We start from the raw sequence: 22,168 nt of genomic DNA, 5'->3' as shown, positions 1-22,168 counted from the left end.
TTCATAAATGTCTGCAAGTCTGTGTGAGAAAGTATTAGAAACAGACAGAAAATATTAGATATTGGCTTCAAATATTAATAACATGTTTATATCCATATTATTTTTAAAAAAATGAAAAGTAAGCTTTTGAAAGACCGATTTATATAATCTTTTTACTTAGTGTTGCATTTTTAAGCTGCATTTTAAGGTTACTATAGTGTATGAGTCATAACATTTAGATGTTGCTTCATTTGTTCATTACCGAGTGGGAGTTTCAACTTTTTTTGGCACTCTCTGGGCTTCTGCTATTAACTGTGGTCAAATTAGTGAAAGGCAATTTTTCCAAATACGTAGCATCCACCCACTGTAACCTGTGAAGCTTAACCAACATTATGATGAGTTTTTTCTTGTTCTTTTTTTTAGCCTTTCTTTTCCTTTTCTGACATCCTAGTCAGACTGAACTTCCAGTTTTGCAGCCATTATTATTGCATTGTCTTTGATCAGTTACTACTAGCTACAGTCAGGTATAGAGGGCCTAAATACGCTAACAGCACCATATCCCATCTGATCCTGGAAGCTAAGCAGGGTCAGACCTGGTTAGTACTTGAATGGGAGACTACCAATGAATACCAGATGCTGTAGGCTATATTTCAAAGGAACTGGCAAGATTACCTCAGAGTATTCCTTGTCTAAGGAAATTCTATGAAATTCATGGGATCACTATAAGTTGACAAGTGACTTGGAAAGTACATATACAAACACATAGTCAGGTGTGAGAACTAGCGAGTTGATCAGGGTGACCAGATGCCATAACTACAAAGGAGGACAAGACAGTGCAAAATGTAGGACATTGGAGAAAAATGTGGGACATTCGAGAAAATGCATGACAAAATAAAAGCTATAAACACTAATATAAATATAAATTCATTTCATATGGTTTATTTACAGCTCCATTACATGTATTTTATTATGTACTCAACCATATTTTTCTCATGACCATATCTTCCTTAAAATATCTTGTTGGCTTGCAATATACTTATAGAACTCTAAGCGAAACAAATGCTTAAAATTGTACTTGACTAAATCTACATTTAAATTATTACTTTCATTTCTTTTCCCATTTACTCTCTCACCCCACCTGCAGCAGTGTCCCGCACCAAGTGGGCATGCTCCCAACTTCCTGCCCTGTGTGTTCAGAGTAAAGCCATGCAAGACAGGGATGAAGGTGCTGAGCCTCATACCTCCCTGTCCCATGTGGCTTTGTTTAAAGTAAAGCCACATGGGGCAGGGACAGAGGGAAGCCAGGCCCTCTCCCTCCCTGCCATGCGCCATGGCACACATCAGGGAGGGGGGCCCTCACTGGGTGTCACCCCTCTTCAGTGGTGTCACCCGGTGCGATTTGAATCCGCTGCACCCACTAGTGACGCTACTGCCATCCTGCTTCTTTCTCAACCCAAACTGCACACTTCCCCCCTTCCACTTGTTGCTACTCAGCTGCTTCAGTAAAGCAGATCCTCCTTTGCTTTTCACACCCCAATAAGAAAAAACAAACAAATTCACCACATGGTCAGCAACAGTCCACAGCCCTTTACAGCAGCTAGGGCAGTAATAAATCTGTTGAGCGAGAGACACCAGATGACATAAGCACAGGTTTTATGGCTCAACATTTGCAGTTCCACCCTGACATAAGTCTAAAATGTAGGACATGTCTGGGAAAAGGAGGATCTCTGGTGACCCTGCAAATATGACTTTCATAAATTTGGTACTGAAAGAGATTTGAAGGGGATGTTCATGCAAGTGATCTGGGAGATTTTTCCCAGTATCAGAACAGGGGTGTGGGTGTGTGTGTGAGAGAGATTTTTAAGGGTCCAGTTTTCAGGGGAGTTTCCCTCGTCTGCCACTGGAAAACCTTGTTGCTAATGTTATACTTCCCTGCAGGGTCACAGATTTTGGACACAACCTGTTAGGCACATTTACAGGTAGTTTATTAAAATAATACTTTATATTGATTGCCTTGATAATTGAATTCATATATTGTGAATTATTTGAATGACTGGATGGTGAAAATACTGAAAGGTGAACTGGTGCTGGGTTTTTGCAGTACAGGAGAAATTTTAGTAGAACCTTCAGTTACAGAATTAGTGGGTTACATCCAACATTGCAAAAAAATTGCTTACATTCTCCTTTTCTCCCTTTGTGCAACTCTAAAATCTGTGTCTGTTTTTGGAATAATGTCATTGAATCATGATCAGTATTTTTTTTAGAGTAGTGTTAGTGTTTCTAAATCTTTCTAGAGCCTGAACTAACTTGATTTATTAAGAAGTGCAAATATTTTCCATTAAGGTGTTTCCAATGGACCCCTACCCCATGGGGATGAATCCACTGTTCAATAATTCAAGCATGATTACATCTGATCTATCACTTCACGCAGGTAAGACCTATAGCTAGTCTGACTGAGATAGTTTATGGAAAATTGTTGGAAACAGGCACACACAGAGGTGTCTGTTTTTATCTAAAATTATTCTTCATCATCGTCATAAATGTTAACATTGCTTAAAAAGAGAAAAGCTGGGTTTGAAGAGGCCTCAGTCTTATATTACCATTTTCTTGCACTACAAATATTGCAAGTTAAAGTATTTGAAATATTTGTTCCTTATATGATTAGCTGAATATCTATAATTCTGCAAAATTATAACTTTAAGAACTTGTGTATGAATTTGGTCTCCCCCACCCCCCCCAGTCCTTCTTTCTTTTTGCATACGATTGTTTATTCTGTATAGCTGCAGGCAAGGGCTGTCTCATGCTGGCAAAACGTCAGGAATAAATTCTTCCAGAATACGGCCACATAGCCCCAAAAACCTACAAAAAAACTATTTGTTTTTTATGGTTTGTTTGTATATTATTGATCTTATCTAAACTATTCTAATTCTTTTCTAGCTATTCTGTTCTGTTCTATCTATTCTAGGATATTGGATTACAACTACTGTATGATGAAGTGCTTCAGACGGATAAACCAATAAAGGGTTTAGAGGAAGGGCTTTCAAGATTGATAGTTGTGAATATAATTCTGCACTGTATAGTTTAAATAAGCATTACTTAATGGTCTCTGACTTGGTTCTTCCTTCATTTCTGAAAGTGTTCATTCAGTTTAGGATTGCTACACAAATAAATACACTGCATTTTTATTGTAAAACAAAGAACATTATATTCCACAGTTTACAGCAGGGAACAATCCACAGAAAGCACCATTTGTATCTCATTCTTATGTTCTTTGAATATATTGAGTACTACCTGACAGTGCTTTCAGTGTCAAGAGTCCTACTGTTAGTCATATATATTGTTTATTTTACATCCCTATGAAAAAAACCCAAAAAGCAGTCTCTGTGATGTTGGCCTTCCCTCCAAACTGAACTACATATGGGGGACAAGACTGAGGGATATTCCTTGCCGTGATTAGACTACACTGGATCCTTAAGTCTTTGTTTTTCTGTGTTTGCTTAGTATCAGCAGATATATGCATTGTATGTTGTACAAAAATCAGGGGCTGCATCTGCACTGTAGAAATAATCCAGGCTGACACTATTTTAACTTTTAGGGCTCAATGCTACGTAATTCTTGGAACTGTAGTTTATTGTGGGACCAGAGCTTTTTAACAAAGAAGACTAACTGGCTCACAAAACTACAAACCCCATAGCATTGAATCTTGTCAGCCAACCTGGATTTTTTCTGCAGAGTGGATGCAGCCAGGGTCATATCCAAAGTGGCAGAAAAAAAAGTGGTCTCTTTTTACAGGAGAGGTTCTTACTTCTGTTATTCTTGTTAACATAGCCTACAGTAAAGGTTAATTTACTTTCTCATTTAAATCTTTTTCCATATGGCTAAGTGTTTCCTGTTAGATGTATTTCCTGTTAGATGTCAAATCATGAAAACCTCTACCAGTTTCATTTAGTATCTTCTTAAGTGGAGGAAATGAAAATTTTAATCTGGATCCATTTTCTCACAGAAATGGGCATATATCAGGACAAACTGTAAAATAAATTTAATATATCATCTGCACTTTTGCCACTGTCTTCATCTGGAAGCATACTTTAAGGCAGGGTCAAAGTGTTAAGGTGTCTTATACAAACACCTATTCTAGAGCGCCATTCCAGACGAAGCTTCCCATATTCACTCTTGAGTAAGGAAAAAGCACTGCTACACCTAGATGGTTGTTGTGTGCCTTCAGGCCATTTCCAACTTATGGTGAACCTGTCATGGAGTTTTCTTGGCAAGATTTGTTTGGAGGAGGTTTGCCATTGCCTTCCCCTGAGGCTGAGAGCATGTGACTTACTCAAGGTCACCCAGTGGGTTTCATGGCTGAGTGGTGAACCCTAGCCTCCATTGTCATAGTCCAACACTAGAACCACTAAGGCACACTGGCTTATTTAGCTATGTGCTAAATTAATGTTGTGTTTGCCTTTAGTAGAAACTGTAGAAATACAGTGTGGATGTTGATGGTTTGTTCTCCATAGCACATGTAGAGAACAAGACTAAAGGATTCAGTAGGTAGAGTAGAAATGTCTGAAGGATACAGTAGGTAGAATGGAAAATAGCAAACCTTGATTTTCCATTTTATATAAGGGACACCAGTTTGAGCAACACGGATTTTGTAATCCACGGGGGGTCCTGGAACCAAACCCCAGCAAATAACAAGGTCCCACTGTAATCTGTATGTCATATGCATAAATGTGTTGTAGTGGGTTGAATGTTGGAATAAAACTCCAGAAGACCATGGTTCAAATCCTTTCTCAGCCATGGAAACCCATCGTGTGACCTTGGGCAAATCACACTGTCTCAGCCTCAGAATAGCAGCCGTAAGCACTTTATATTTCTATACTTCTTCCGTGTGAACTAATCACTCTCTAAGCGTTTTACAGTGTGTTAGTCAATTGCCCCCAACAGGCTGAGAACTCATTTTACCAACCGATGAATGCATGGAAGGCTGAGTCAACCTGGGGCTCTGCAGAATTGAATTACAATGTAGATGGCTGCAGTACCGACATTTAACCATGGCTCTACGTTTGTTTCTCTTCTTGGCTGTTTAAATGAGAACTAACCTTAAGGATCTAGAGAAGACACTGGAAAGCAATTTTTAAAGTAGCTGCAAATAGTTACTAAAATATAGTGAATACTAAATCTGTGTAGTATTCAGACAGTCTTAACCTACTTTTCATCAGCACCTCAACAAAACTGATTTTTTGGAAGTGGCCTTAAGGATATAGACTGTCCGCCCTGGAGAAGCCTGCCTGGTGCCTATCTCAATGCCTTTTTGAGTGTCAAGCTTTTAAAAATCTTTTAGAAGCTTTACATTTAGCTTACTGAATTTTTAAACGTAATTGTTTTAGCTCTTTGAAATTTATTCCTTTGATTTTCTCTGCGATTGAGTATTGCTGTGTTTTTTCATCTTTTGATTTCTGTTTTGTCTTCTAGTGGTTTCCTTTGCTTAAAATTATCTGATGTAGTAAAATTGCCTTTTGTCTTTGTTTTAATCTTGTACCTTACACAGAAAACTGATAAATAGAATAAATAAATAGTACTCCTATAAAAAAAACCCCAAAAACTCAGTTATCCTGCAGGATTTTTTTCCGAATTAATTTTATCAGAGCCTTTTGTTTAAGTTGTTAAATATGTCAGCTTCATGTGATTTTAATGCCATTACAGTTTTAAAGATTTTTCATGTGTTTGTTGAGCAAGACAAAGATCATATGGTATATGCGTCATGTATTTGGCCATATTTTCCTAAACCATCATATTCATAATTGTAGTTATCTAAATGTTCTAAAAATTGTAATTCCTATTTTTCTTTTGCTTCAATATAGCTAATGGGCCATACCTTCAAATTGTTGAACAGCCTAAGCAGGTAAGAGAAGATGTGTAAAAGACTTTTAAATTAGCATTAAGAAGTTGTGAGTTAATAGCTGATGTAGTAAATGTAGTGTTGACATATTGTCATATGATTTCATGAAAAAAAATCTATCTACCTCATTACAGGAGATTTGTTGAAGATAAATGTTTTGTTAGTTTCCTGGCAAGTGTCTAAATATATTTGTAAAAGGGGAATGCTTTTTTTAGCATGAATATGTCAATAATCTAATTCAGACATTCTGGTTTTGTTATTCACACTTTTTTTTAAATTGGAACCACATCTGTGTGCACGTGTTCTGTTGCTCACACATGTCAGCACTGCAAATAAAGATGGAATTGATGATGCAGATGTATTCAGATGTATCCTGGTTTAGTCACATTGGTTAATCACACAGCTGACAAAGCAAATCTTTTAGAAAAACTCAGCAAAAAAAAAACAAAACCCAAGATCCATTATTCTGGATTAAGGGGGGGGGGTTGGCAGCCCCCCCCCCCAAAAGAAACCTGACTAGGATGCATTTGAAATGCATGTGAAGAACAAAGATTCAAACCATATTCTACCAGGATTCTTTTCACCATCTGAATAACCCCTTAATTGGAGATGCATGGGATTCATCTTAGAATCTTCTGCATTCAAAGTATGCACTCTGCCACTGATATCTAGTCCCTTACTCTAAAGATATCTAAAGCTATTCTAATCATTTGACAACAGAAGGTTGGATTCTAGGTTGAATTTTGATTCCAAGAATAAACAAGCACAAGATTATGTGAGATATTTGGCCTTTTCTGGCAGAGTGCTCTGGTACTACAGTAAACAACAAATCCCAGGATTCCATAGCACTGAGGCATGGCAATTAAAGTAGTGCTAAATTGCATTATTTCTGCAGTGTAGATTAAGTCAGAGTCAGCAATGGCTGGTAGTTTTCAGGTCATTGGGGCAATGAATGTGCTCTGAAATTGGGATTCTTCTAAAAGTTCATATAATTAACCATTTAAAAATTGATCTCCTTAGAGGGGGTTTCGCTTCCGCTACGTTTGTGAAGGACCATCACATGGCGGACTTCCTGGAGCTTCCAGTGAAAAGAACAAAAAATCATATCCACAGGTTAAAGTAAGTTCACAATTTATTTATCATTACCATTTTATTTCACATGATTAAGAGTACTGCACTAGTAATTTTTATGGCACTTTAGACAATAGGAAGGGAGAGGAACTTTCCAAAGAGAGAACATAAGTATGTAATGATTTCATTACATTAGATGCAGTTCATTAGATGTTTCAGTGTAAATTTCTGTGGGATTAATTGCATTCCTCAGTTGTTTTGAGATGGACTGGATGTATGGAATTGAAATCTCTGAAACAGTAACAATTAACTGTAATATCAGTGGAAACTTGTTGACATGAAACAATTCACTAGGATGATATCTGGAATGTTGAAAAAGGTGTCTTCTATCAGTTATCTTGAGTTTGTAGTGTTCACTGATGAAGAGATCTTACCTATTTGAATAGGTTATGTTTAAAGTTTTTGGAATATGTGTAAATCTTCCTGTGGTAACACCTGTTGGAAGAGGCTGGCAGAGATATGTGGGGAAGTTCCTTAATGCTGCTTTATTGGCTTGTTAGTGCCTGTTCTTGATTTCAATTTAACTAGTAGGAAGTAGAAATATTTTGCATACCATTTTCCTACCATCTGCTCTCCTCCTGCCCCCATAGCTGCTGCTTTTTCATGAACGACAACGCCCCACAGCCTTTGTGGTGAAATATATTTTACCTCCAGGTAACTGGAGAAGATTTTTATCTTATTAGTAAATCTCTGGTTGGCTCTTTGTTTATGCTTTAGTGTCAGTTCATACGATACCAGATTCTCAAGTTACATTCAGATTTAAGATCTCATCACCTAGGATGTCTAGGGAAAGAGGAAGGATGCAATAAAATATTATTCTTTATAGATTCCTGGAAGTTAAGTATCAAATATGCTTACAATCAACTCATTAAAACAAAAATATTAAACAACCCCAGTATTTACAAAGTAATAATTTTAATAATAATTAATAATAAAGGCAGTCTGTAATCAAAACAAAAACACAGAACTTTGCTGCCCTGATGATTAGAATAATTCTAAGGGTGTTCCTACACTGTAGAAACAATACAGCATGATGCCACTTAAACAGCCATGGCTCGATCCTACAGAATCCTGGGATTTGTAGTTTTGTGAGGCACCAGGATGCTTTAGCAGAGAAGCCTAATGATGTTATAAAGGTACAAATGCTAAGGTGGAGCTACAGCACTAAAAATGGTATCAAGTTGTATTATTTCTACAGTTTAGATGCAGCCTAAGAACTCATATAAACTCTAAGTATGTTGTCTTGCTGATAGTGGTTCACATTTCCTCAGCATTCATCTATGACTATTCTGCAACAGTCAGTAAGAATATATCATGGAAACAAACTGGGAAATGTCTTGTCCATGTACAATGACATACTTAAAATAGCAATTTCAACTTTTCATTTTGGAAACATACCTATTAAAATGTTTATCCTTGCTGGACTTGGGTATCTTTGGTTTGTTCTGGTCCATTGCATGTATGGAACTGAATGTATGCCTGTATTCCCAGTCCATGGAGTGTAAAATGGGCCCATTATCTGCACCATGGAGTATGGCTTGTCAACCTACATACACGATACCTAATGTGTATAGGAATCAAGTATACTCTTGGTTTCTGGACATTTTCCAGGGTATCAAAACATGGAGGTAAGGCCTATGCACATTGGATTTTATTTATATATTTATTTATTTATATTCACATATAAAATTGACATATAACAACAATAGCTATCTACATTAATAGTTATCTAAATTAACATATAAACATCCATATACATAAGCAAACAATAAACAATGATACAACAACATATAATAAAAAGCTATAACCTTACTATTTACTTAAATCATTTTAGCACATTGGATTTTATGTTTGTTGCCCATGTGCAAATGTGTTATGTGTGACAGACTGGGTCAACCTGAAGATAACCTCCAAAGTGTCCAACCATGTTCAAGCAGTGCTTGTTCCCTAGCCAGTTTTTCACTCATTAGCTATACAGTATTACAAAGCAGAATTGGTTGTTATAAATATCCTAAGGCATTTGAACTTTTGTTGTGTGATTGCTTTGCGTATGCTGAGAGCAATCACAAGACATTCAGAAGAAAAGTCATGTTCTGGTTATAATTCCAGAACTATTCTGTTAAATGAAAATTCTGTCATTGGTTTCAATAGACAATTGTTAAGACTTTCTAGGTTTGCTTTTGTGTATTTTGGTAAACAGCGTATACATTCTATGGCAATAGATTCCAACTTGAATATTTGCCTCTAGTAGTATAGCAAAGCCCCTGGCATGGATTGGCTGAGTTGATAAAAGGCTTGGCACATTTAGTTGCTCAATAAACAAAGCAGTGTTCTGTCCATTTTCTCAGAATCAAGGGGAATTTGGCTGAGATTAAAATTTTCAATTTAAAATGCTTATGACTGCTAAAAGACCCCGGATCATAAGGAAGCTTAAAGACAGGAAGGCCAAAGACAGGATGCAAAGCCAGTAATACATTTAAAAAGAAGACTGTGAAAGAAAGACAGATGAACGATGAGAAAGGGGCCATGCATATTTAGGTAACAAGGGCATAGTATGGGATTCTGAAAAAACTTTATATGGCTTAACCTCAGTAAGGTTTGTGTTTTACAGAACAGGGTGAGAAACTAGGGTGAGTCTAGGGAGTCTGAAGAGATCAAGGGCCACAAAAAACAGCACTGAGGGCCATGTATGGCCCCAGAGTTGTACTTTTCTACTCCTGCAATAGAAGGTAGGATAGAGGAGTGATAAGGAGTTTACTCAAGATAGATGAAGGTGGTGGACAAAAGTAGGCTTTAGCCAGAAACAGTGTGTAATTGAGAAAACAGAGCTGAAGGAAAGTGTTAAGGCAATTGTGGGGAACTTCTTTCAAATCAATCTGGTAACCAAATGCAGTTTTAGAGAAGTTCTCAGAGGCCATATTATATTGGTGGGAGAATCCAAAAGGTGGGACCAAACAGCTAGCATATTTTAGCTCGCAACTTTTACTACCAGCAGTTAAGCCTTGGAAGAGGCATTTAAATATTTTGGAATTTGAGAAGAAACTGTACAAAAGCTGGGAAATCACAAACTACCTTGTCATGGGGAAAGGAGCATAGTCTTCTGGGAGAACCCATAGAGCCAAATTGGGACCCCAGGAAGGCCTAACCATTGCACTAAACTGGTTCTAAACTATCAATAGTTTGGTGAGGATGGATGATGGGATTAAATTGTAGAAATTCAGAGCCTATGAAACAAGTGGGTTGTGTTCATATTGTGTACCATCTGCTTATTTTGTTGTCTGTCTGCTATTTGTGTGTTTAATTTTTCTTCTGTAGGTTTCAATTTTAATATTGATATGAGTAAACAGAAAAACAATAATAGATTTGAAGTGAAGGTGAATGCATAAATTGCAAGCTGCTTATACTGCCTGAAACTCTTTAAAAAATGATCTCGGTATGAGTCAGACATACATTACGTATCTGTATTGAAACCAAACTTTCTCCCAACTGGGATGAAGTACTTGTGTCAGCTAAATGTTAAACACAATCTGATTAAGCATGCTGAATGGTGCTTCATACAGTTGACTGTGTCATAAAAATTACCTTGGTACTTCCCCACCTCACCTCATCTCCGCCTTCAAGGGCTGATTATTTTCTTATGGTGCCCTCCCTCAGATGATAATGTTGATTTACATCTCTTGTTAAGCAAATACACAGACCACAAGCATAGGAGATTAAGCAGAGGGGTTCGGGCATGAAATAAGGTTGGCAAATTTAAAAACCAAAAACAACACCCTCATGATTTTTAATGAATTACATCACTGTCTGGATTAACATGCCTGTAAGGTACAGATCTACGGACTAAACACCTGTCTCTCTTTAGTTGCACACAGGCTTAAAAGCAAGTCTGGATAGTAGTGAGCAGTCATGCATATGTGTTTTTTTCTGCTTTAGAAGGAGCTGGTGAGCTCTCTTACACTGATGGTATTTAAGAAGAGGATGGATAATTTTCTGTTATGAATGACATAATTGTGTCATGCATAATAGATCCTGCACCAAGGACCACTCAGCAGATACCATTTTTAGCAAAATGTAGTTGGAGAAAAATGTAAAGAAGATTAACAGATATTCTTGTCCTTGATATGAAAAGGTTCTTTGACTATCAAGACAATTTGCCTTGATGACAGATATGATGTGTGTGTGCAAGTGTGTGTGTGTGTGTGTGTAGAGAGAGAGAGAGAAACAGAGAACATTTTTGGATTTTCTTCTCCCTCAAGGATTTTACATTGGAGAAAAACATGTTTTTAAATGCAAAATTGAATGCTTTTGCAAAAAAATAGAATATTTTTGGCACATTTTTCAAAAGCTTTTGTACAAAAATCTTATTTTTGCTCCCCAAAACCCTCATCCTGTGAGCAGTGATTAAAAATGCACCAGTGCTATTGTAATCTCAAATGGTGAGAAAAAAGTTTTTCCTAGCATTTCAATAAGTATGAGATTTTTCACATTTGGGTTTAATTTTTAAAAAAAAAAATCACAAAAGGATTTTTGAACAAAATTCATGAAATTCTTGCAAAATTCATGCAAAACATCTGATAAACTATTGGGGCCTCCACCCCATGTACTGTTTTGAAAAACTATTTGTGAGGCATCACACAAAAACATTTCTTACTTGTGTAATAATAAATAAATTTCTGTGGATTATTATTACTTTAAATAATTTATCGTAATTCTTTTTAATTTATTAAAATGCCATGTTTTCGATGATTATGTTCTTCTGTGATTTTTGAAATATGAATAAATATTGTGCCTCTTTATGCCTTTGTACTTAAACTAATTCAAATCTATACCAGTATAGAATACATTGCAAATATCAATGCAAAAGAAAAATTGATCCATACTAATAGTGTTGGTTCTGCTTCTTACAGATCTGCAATTACACTGGGCCAGCAAAAGTAATCGTGCAGTTAGTCACAAATGGAAAACACGTCCACCTTCATGCTCACAGTTTGGTGGGGAAACACTGTGAACATGGGGTATGCACAGTTAATGCAGGACCCAAAGACATGGCGGTGGGGTAAGTGCTCTTTATTTTCTCTTTGAGTGACATGAATGGATTTTGCACCTGTCCAGAGCCTCATGTGGAATATTCTAAAGCTGAGCTTTTTCAGCCAGAATTCTACCCACCCCTCTCAGCAAATGTGCTTCAACTACAGTTGGCCCTTCAAGTCCATGGATTCCTTATCAACAGTTTGAAAATATTTTTAAAAGATATAAATTCCAGAAAGCAAAACTTGATTTTTCTATTTTGTATAAGGGACAAAATTTTAATATGCCACTGTATGCAATGGGACTTGTACATCCACAGATTTTTGTTATCCATGGGGGTGGGGGCCTGGAACCAATCCCCAGTGGATACCAAGAGCTCACTATATTTCTTCCCTGTTCTTTCATATCCATTGCATGAACAGGATCAACCAGAAGACATTGTGTTCTCTTGAGTTTTCTTTTCACATCCTCTCCTTCCCTTTGGCTTTCCTCCTCATTTCCAGTTTAGAGGCCCTATTATTCTATATTTCACTCAGTATGGATAACAGAAAATAAAGCTTGCTTCCTCAAGAACCGGTGAGAGCAGAAATTAGACAATGCAAAGAGAGTGGGGAATATACAAGCACATATTCAGTAGAAATAGGAAATATGATGGCACAGACAATCCCAACTTTAGTATTCAGTGATATATCTTTATTTCCCATAGAGGACATTACACTAATCCAAATGTGATGTAACCAAGGCATGTACCACTATGGCCAGATCAGACTTCTCCAAGAATGGGCTATGGTACCACTGCCATTGTCTCTGAGAGACCCTCCACTATGGCTGCCGCCCAGTAGCGTTTTCAAACTTTTAGTCTGGTTCCTCAGCAAAAGTCTGTCTGGCATGGATGACATGGGAGACATACCATCAGCAATGCTGCCTTTAGAGATACCTCTTCTCTCACAGGTGCATACAATCCCACCACCATGGAAAGGTCAGCATCTTCTGGGACAGATTGAAAATTTTTACTTGTGGCCTTTTGGATCCTCTTGTTCTCCTCACCATTCTACTTTCCCATTTCCAAAGGCTAAGCTCAGCTAGTAGTGTGGCCAGATGCAAAAGAAGACAGGCTTCTGCATCTTTTAATATTTGAATAAGAAATAGGAATGTAAGCTACACTTAGGAAAATTACCCCTTGTATACAATTATTAAAAGAATCCAGGCCTCTTTTGCATCTGACCCTACAATATGGTGGCCTCCAGATGTTTGGACTACAGTTCTCCATGAGCCCCAGCTTACATGGTGAAAGGCCAAACACTATGAAAGTTGTAGTCCAAACATCTGGAGAGTATCGCTATTTTTGGGCTAGTGTGTTTGCTGAAGCAGCCTTCTCACTCATACATCAAATTACTTGTCGTGCTTGCTCTAGCAAGGTGACATCAGTGTGAAGTTGACATAAAGATTAGGAATACTGAGTTGCTTAAAGTCTACATTCCAAGTGTGAAGCAACAAAGACAGTACTAAATCTTAGTTAAGCTACTTCCCTTTTGAAAGAAATAAGATCCAGGACTGGATCAGGTTTCAGTTAAGTGCTAGTTTGATGTCTTTTGCCCAGGTTTTGGAACATATATACCAGTCTTGAAAAGACTGGTGAGACAGGAGCTGCTTTTAAGATTTGAAAGGCTCTTGCTTTTGATGTTGTGACCCAACTTGCCAGTAGCTTGATTGCAAACAGAGATTTGCTCTGTTGAGATATGGCTTTTAATGTTGAAAGATCTGTCATATTTGTTACGATGTATTCACACTCTGCAATAATAGATTTGCTCTTTAGGAGCCAAAAATGGTTTTGCTATGAGTTTTTCCCCATTAATGATGAAGGGTATCAAACAAAATGAAAAGGGTCTCCAACTTCCCCTTGCATTTAGGTTGGATAACCTGCAGTTGCTTGTCTAACAGTATGTCTCATTTCATTTTATATTACTATTAAGACTTAAATACCATCAAAACCTTTTTCACATTTAGAAACAAAGTATAGAATAAATTTTATTAAATGAGAATGTTCTTTTCCATTTGTTTGTTTGTTTGTTTGTTTGTTTATAAGGCCATCCTTCCTCCAAAGAAGCAAAAGGGAATCTACATGCCTCCCTCCCCATTATATCCTTTTTTCATGACATTCCCATGACTGAGAGATAGTGATTGGCCCAAGATCACCCAGTGAACTTCACTACTAAATTGACATTTGAACCTGGAACTTTTCAATCTTGGTCTGATACTTGAACTACTACAGCACACTCACTTAAACAATATTCTCAAGACTGAATGTATAATGGTAGTAGCATTTTTAACAATCCCATTGGCTTCTGTAGCTTGAAGCCAGGAGGGCAGAAAAATGTGAAATATGGAAATGCAAAAAGGGTAGTCCTAGAATGTGAGGCATACCAGAGAATCTCTAGAAATCTCTATCTTCTCTGCAGGTTTCCAAATCTTGGAATACTACATGTTACAAAGAAGAGAGTCTTAGACACGCTGGAAACACGCATGATTGATGCCTGTAAAAAAGGGTATAATCCAGGACTCCTAGTACACCCAGATCTGGGCTATATACAAGTTGAAGGTGGAGGGGAGAGACAGCTAACAGGTGAGTAAAGCTATAATACAGTTCAAATTTAGAGATAATGCCTTTATAAATTAACAATATTCTTGTCTACTTTCCCTTTTCAGTTCTTACTCCTGCTCATGGTATTTCTTGGAGGAGAATATTTTTTTAAAGAGTAGATGCCTCTGGAGCTGTTTGTAGCATATATAAAATAGAATGAAACAGAAGATAAAGTTTACTTGTATGTTAGACACATTATTGTCCAGTTTGCAAATATCTCATAATGTTGATCATTATCTATCTATACTTTTTAAATGTGCTTAATGTATTTATTTATTTATTTATTTATTTGTCAATGTTTATCCTTTGAGTTAGGAAAGAATGTCATATTTTGAGCAGTTCTGTGATCTGTTTATTGAAGAGCTCTTAAATGTAGGTCCTGTGACTCTAACAGTGTCATTTTCCCCCTCCTATATCATTTTTAATGCATTTGCCTGAAGAAGAAGCTAATGCTTTTCAGACTTGTATGTTTTTTGCCTTTGTGGATTTTGGATGTTGCTCTATTTCACCTAGTGAACTAAAGGGATGTGAGGAGAAACAGAATCTTAAAATATAACAGAACCCTCCCTTTCCCACCACACACACTTTGTTGCAGTTACATTTCATATAATGTCTACTTTACAAAATGTCCTTCATTTGTTTACTGAAATAGCTAGAGCTCATCTTAATTCAACCTCTTCCTCTGTTCCTGTCTCACACACATGCCACTACCTACCTTGTGCCTCCATTACAGACATATAGCAATAATTCAACTGCCTTCTTCATTTGTTGCAGAACAAGAACGGGAAATTGTTCATCAGGCAGCACTTCAGCAGACAAAAGAAATGGACCTCAGTGTTGTGCGGCTAATGTTCACAGCATTTCTCCCTGACAGCACCGGCAGTTTTACAAGAAGGCTTCAACCTGTCTTGTCTGATCCTATATATGATAGCAGTGAGTGTCTTATCTCCTCTTCATTCTAGCCAAATCCCAGTCCACTAGTTATTTTATTTTGTGTTTTATCTTGTAGTCACGATATAGAGGCTGATCTTCTCTTAGCATTTTTAAAAAATAGAATACCATTTAATGTAAAATGAACATGATACTGATCACATGACTACAGTATACACTGGGCAAATGAGAGCTAAACTTGACACTATATCATTTACTGTCTTTATTCTCACCACCACTGTAAGAATACAGTGGCCCACTCCAGATTAGGACAGGTATTTCTTCCAAATTTATTCCTGCAAGGGCTAAAAACAAAACAAAACTCCACAGGTACCAAGGGGAGGGGTTGGGGTTGTTGGGGTTTTTTTGTTACCTATTTTGCAGAGGGAAAATAGGAGAGAGATATCTGGGAGAGAAGCATATACTACTGGCTTTGATATAATTAAACAAAAAAGGAGAACATACGTTATACCTGAGTGTAAAGTATCTCTCTGATGAATTCTTCTATAAGTGAAGTCATAATTCCCCTTCCCCAAATCAGTAAACTGCAAGCTGCCTTAACTCCTCGTGACCAGAATCCTGCTGGCAATTTATGCACATGTAAGTTAGGCTAAACATGCAGAATGACTTTTTGGACAATGAGGAACAGAAGTATCCAGCTTGTAGTGGTAAGAGTGGAGTTCTGCCTGTGGAACCATTATAGGTATGAAATAATACTAGTGTGTCAATGCCTCTGTTAATTGCACACTGCATATTTCATATGTTGCAATGTGGTGACAAGTGGGTGAATTCACCATTTCTCTCATGTTGCGATGCTGTGGCTTCAGTATAGGGACCATGTAGTGCTAGTGTAGTGTAACTACATCAGTGGATATTTACGCTATGATGAGATGATGTAGTACAGTGGACATCTCCCACACATGTGGGTTTGGTTCCCTTCCCCACAAATGGAAAAAAATACAAGAGCCCAAGCCCATATTAGTCAGTGGGCAGCAACAGGTACATGCCCACATCAGTGCTCCCTTGGGCATGTGCCATCATTGGTTAATATGGAGTAGTGAGATCCGTGGGAGCTCCAGTCACTGATGGCTAGCCCACTGATACAGCGGGCTCACTGTATCTCAGCTTTTGCATTATACAGTAGCTCTTACTATGACCATATATTAATATTAAAAGATGGAACAAATCTCCCAGCAATCTTCTCATATTTTACTGTTTGTTTGTGAACATTGTGTATATTTTGGTGTTGAATATTATTTTGAAAATATAGCATTGCCAAAGGCAGTTCTGCTAGAATAATAATGGCTGATTGTGAGTCTTCCTGTTTGTTTATTCCCATTAGAAGCTCCCAATGCATCTAACTTAAAAATTGTACGCATGGATCGCACAGCAGGCTGTGTGACAGGAGGAGAAGAGATTTACCTTCTTTGTGACAAAGTTCAGAAAGGTGAGAACTTGGAATATTTCACATCTTGTGTTTCAGTGTGATTCTTTAATCCATTGGGTACCAGTGTGGCATAGTGGTCAGCATATCAGACTAGGACTGTGAAGATTATTAAGCCTAGAAATAACTAGCTAATTATCAAGTTATTAACCTGTTAGGCTTTTCTACAGATGTGACTTAACTCCCTATATTTCCTGATTAACACAAAAAATAATCCTATGCTTTACCGAGTTGATTAATTTTAAAACATCTGTCAGAATGGGTTGCTCTTTCTATGGCAGAGCCACTAAAACAGGAAGGACTAAGGGAAAGGATTGAGATCAGAGGAAAGGCATCATATGGCTTTGTTGATAGGCAGCAGAAGAATAGCTGGGAAATAGTTGAAGAACAGGAATGGGGGGGAGGGCAATTGGAGCACTTATTATTATTATTATTATTATTATTATTATTATTATTATTATTATCCTTTATTTATAAAGCGCTGTACATTTACACAGCGCTGTAATACAGTCTTTTAGTCAGACGTTTCCCTGCCCTCAGGCTTACAATCTAAAAACACACGACACAAAAGGAGAAGGAAGTGGTGGTGGGGAATAGGATCAGGTCCAGCAGATCTTCTCCACCTCCAAGGCCTGGACCAAGGCAGATGGACTGGAGGAAGGGCTTGGCTTCTTAATTTGAAGGAAAAATTGAGTTCTAGTATAGAATGAGGCAGCAGGCTTACTGTATATACTCCTATATAAGTCTAGAAATTTAGGTTAAAAATTGACCCCAAAAAACTGAGTCATCTTCTCCACGGGTCAATGTAAATACTATACTTTAAGTGTGTGTGTGTGTGTATGTATGCACGCGCATACATCCCCTGGTGAAAGACAAGAGTTTAATCTTCCCTGGAAGGACTGACCCCATTCTACACTCTCATCCATCCAGGCTTTAGTATCAGCACGAATAATTATGCCTGCTGGAATTTTCTAAGTTCTTTGACATTGTTTTCCTTTGCTTTATCCTTTACATCCTTCATTACATGCCTCTAAATTTTACCCTCGACATATCCATGGGTCATATGAAAATCCATAATTTTGGCCAAAACCTGCCCTCTCTGTGAAAGAGAGTTAGAGAGAAGAAAATGTATGCAGCATCCTTAACTCTGGAGAAAACGTGCAATGAAACAAAAATAATGCATCAAAATACTATAGTTTTTTGTGGGGTTTTCGGGCAATGTGGCCATGTTCTAGAAGAGTTTCTTCCTGACGTTTCGCCAGCATCTGTGGCTGGCATCTTCAGAGAAGATACTATTAAATACTATTCAATACTGTTAAATACTATTAAATACTATTAAATATTTGACTTGTAAAGAAGTGTGCAAATTCATACTATTAAACTGCATAAATAAGATACAGTGAACTGATAGCCAAGGTGTGACATATTAACTGCCACTGCTGTGGATTTAGAGGGAAATAACAGCAGCCAGCATTTGATCGACTTAAACCTCTACCCCAAGGCCAGCCTCCTTTCCTTGCATGTAGTGTCATTTTAGATTGTATACCTGAGGGCAGGGAACTGGCAAATTAACAATTATAAACCACTCATGCAAAGCACCATGTACAGTGATGGCACTGTATAAATACATCATGATGATGATGATGATGATGATGATGATGATGATGATGATGATGATGATGATGATGATGACGACAGCAACAGCAGCAACATGATGGCATAAGACATATCTCACATTTACATTTACATTCACTATTCTAATAACAATAATAGAAATATCAGAGACCAATGTTTTCCATCACATTTCTACAAATTTCTGAGAGAAGTATTCTGGTAACTATAATTGAAACAACAGATGTTACCATGGTTGTTGGGTTTTTATTGACATTATTGTGAAGCAGAAGCATTGTAAAGTTTAATCTTTTGTTCATCATTTGTGGCAGTGTTGTGTTCAGTTTTTTCTTCAGTTTTGTAATGCTTACAGTATTAGCACTTGTTCTAGCTTTTTGCTATATTACTATTTCACTATTAAGTTACGTAATATATGTATTTATTTTAAATAATAATTACTGATTTTGTTGACTGATATATGGCATATGGACAAAAACCAGCCTACACATACTAAAACAAACAAACAATTAAAACATATTTTCTGTTCTTCCAACTTGGAATAAAAGCGATAAAGAAGGTACAGTTTTTGTTTTGATATTTTGTGAGCAACTTTCTTGAAGTCTGAGAAAGTGTTTCCTGATCCAGGAAAGGGAAGTGAAAATTATGTGTTAACGGCTTTAAAAAAGTCATCTGAGTACATGGAAACCCCAAAGTGGGGGTTTCCCTTAATGTATGTATAGTTTTCCCTTGTGACCTCATTTCTTAATTTCTTAATCCTTGAGAATTTAAATAAATGATAGTAAGGTAAAGACTACCCAATGAAAGGATGGGGGATAAATTTCCATCATTAGAAAACTGGCCACATAATTTGGAAGGAGGAACCCTTTCTGACAATATGCATAAATGGAAAATAGGAGTATATCACACGGAGCTTTTTGGAGATTTTCCAGCTCAGTTCCGACGTGACTGCACTTCCAACGATGCCCATTCACGTCATAACGTGAATGTGTTATCAGACACCATTCCTTTCTATGGGAGCTCCTTGCGAGGTGATTCCAAAGTGACCCCTCATTTTGGTAAAACCGGAAAAAAGTGACTTCAAAGAATTTGCTTCCAGGCTCACTTCGATTGCACTGAGAATTGTTCTGGTGTGGAAAACCACTCCGATGTCACCCCCCCCTTGGCCCCCTGTGTCCTGCTCCGTCATTCCCCTCCTCCTCCTTCATGTTATCTCGCCCCCCCCCCGCCACCCTGCAAACCATCCCATCATTCCCATCATCCCCTGCCTTCTCCTGCATCCCAATCCTGGTCCCAGCGACCCCCAGCAAGCTATCCCATCATCCTCTGCCTTCTCCTGCATCCCAATCCTAGCCCCAGCAACCCCCAGCAAACTATCCCATCATCCCCTGCCTTCTCCTGCATCCTGATCCTGGCGCCAGGTACCCCCAGCAAGCTATCCCATCATCTGCCTTCCCCTGCATCCCAATCCTGGCCCCAGGGACCCCCAGGGACCTATTTCATCATCCTCTTCCTTCTTCTGCATCCCAATCCTGGCCCCAGCAACCCCCAGCGACCTATCCCATCATCCCCTCACTGCTTCTTCACCCCATGAAGAATGACAGCTATGGAGGGGGCAGGGAAGGAGGACAGTGTCTAGAGCCCCACTGAGCATGTGCAAGGGTGCCGATTTGAATCGTTGAACCCTCCAGTGTCGTAATACAATGTGCACTCACTCTGCTTTGCTTGAATCCGCATCACGTGACTTACTTGGGATAGAACTGACTTCACTTTCGAGTCTGTTTGGAAGGGCAGCAGAAAGGCAACCAGGTGTGGTAAAACATCACGTTTTAACCTTAATTCGCATTACTAGACAGGAGTGACTCTGGATCTGGTGTGAAAAAACATCACGCTTTGCATTGCTAGAACAGGAGTGACTGTGGATCCGAGCTACAAACCCCCCCACGTGTGATAAGGTCCATACATACTTTACAGGGCTAACAGCAGAAAAATACTCAGAGCTCAGGAAAGTTTCTTTTCTTTGCACTATAGCCACTGCATTCTCTGAGCCAGAATGGCCACAAAGAGACTCTGGGAGTTGTAGTTCCAAAAATGATAAACAATTGACTGCTGGTTTTTTCCCCTTTCATCTATTAAAATGGGAAAGTGTGGAGCTAACAACCATTTATGTGCACATCACATGCATTACATGTATACTAAATAGAGAAACAACATTGTCCTGAAAACCAATAGCACTTCACATTACACTGTGAGCCAAATAAGGCATAAAATTAACTAATAATCCATTATCCCCAAACCCCTTTGTAACAGCAGAGTGTTAACCAACAATAATGCAGGAGTGAAGAAAAACTCAGTGGGAAGAAAGATCCATGATTTAGGATTTACCACTAAGAAAGGTGTAATAGGCCTATTTATCTTCTACATAGCAGTTGAATGAGTACAGGGGAGCAAAGCAAGTCATCACCAGCTGTCTTGAGTGGACAGACATCTTTCTAAAAGAGGATGGGACCATAAAGGTTTCTTGGCACCTGATCTTTAGCGCAGCCTTTCCCAAATCTAACACTCTCCAAGCTGATCAGAGTGCAAAACCCACTATTCCACCATATGCCTCCTGCAGATTAGGAATGATAGAATTTTTATTCTATCTGGAGGGATGAGGAAGCAACATTTACCATCAGCCAAAACACCTCCAGTTACAACAGAACTATAGCAAAGGTGATGTCAAATGGCACTAGCATGATTCACATAGTTAACTTCTCATTTTAGACTGGAGCTGTTTATCTGGCACAATAAGGCAGAGGATTAATCTAACAAGGTATGAACTTGTATTATCAATACAGATGATATTCAGATCCGCTTTTACGAAGAAGATGAAAATGGTGGTGTCTGGGAAGGGTTTGGAGACTTTTCACCTACTGATGTACATAGACAGGTAGGTCCGGTTTACATGCTGGATTAGTAATAATGCAAACAACAATTTCAACTTTGGTTATTGTGTAACCATGTGTGTGGTCTGATAAAATCAATGTTACCACTATCTTGCCTTCAGTATGTCTTGAGGAAACGGTTGTCCTTAGGGAAATAAAAGACAAGGAGTTTTTTTTTTTCTCCTCTGAAACAAGACTCCTCTCATCTCCATCATGTTTGTGAACAGGCTTCCAGTACTTGATGAGGGCTATTGCCATGGTAGCAGTAAGGAGGAAGTCCCTCTAGTTACTCAACAAACATAATAGGCAGCATATAGACAAAGGTGCCATTCTATAATCTTTGAACAATATATAGAATACATGTGTGATCAAACATGTCTGTTGTCAAGTATCTGATTGTCTGTTTCATGTTAACCTACAGTTTGCCATTGTATTCAAAACACCAAAGTACAGAGATGTCAATATTACAAAACCAGCATCTGTTTTTGTCCAGCTACGGCGGAAGTCAGATCTGGAGACAAGCGAACCAAAGCCTTTTCTATACTATCCTGAAATCAAAGGTA

General features: G+C 38.0%; 1 protein-coding gene across 2 annotated transcripts in view; it reads left to right on the top strand.

The window, feature by feature from the left end:
- The window catches only part of NFKB1 (nuclear factor kappa B subunit 1), a 70,343-nt gene that overhangs the window by 21,649 nt on the left and 26,526 nt on the right, over positions 1-22,168 (top strand). For both annotated transcript variants that reach the window (XM_042469147.1, XM_042469148.1), the window contains exons 3-11: positions 2,323-2,410; positions 5,838-5,878; positions 6,896-6,994; positions 11,914-12,062; positions 14,494-14,657; positions 15,450-15,608; positions 16,948-17,052; positions 21,519-21,610; positions 22,027-22,165. In XM_042469147.1, coding sequence (XP_042325081.1) covers positions 2,323-2,410; positions 5,838-5,878; positions 6,896-6,994; positions 11,914-12,062; positions 14,494-14,657; positions 15,450-15,608; positions 16,948-17,052; positions 21,519-21,610; positions 22,027-22,165 — 1,036 coding nt within the window. The remainder of the gene's footprint in view (positions 1-2,322; positions 2,411-5,837; positions 5,879-6,895; positions 6,995-11,913; positions 12,063-14,493; positions 14,658-15,449; positions 15,609-16,947; positions 17,053-21,518; positions 21,611-22,026; positions 22,166-22,168) is intronic.

Source organism: Sceloporus undulatus, chromosome 5, assembly GCF_019175285.1.
Source record: "Sceloporus undulatus isolate JIND9_A2432 ecotype Alabama chromosome 5, SceUnd_v1.1, whole genome shotgun sequence".
Lineage (NCBI taxonomy): Eukaryota > Metazoa > Chordata > Lepidosauria > Squamata > Phrynosomatidae > Sceloporus > Sceloporus undulatus.
This window is presented reverse-complemented; position numbering and strand designations above follow the sequence as displayed.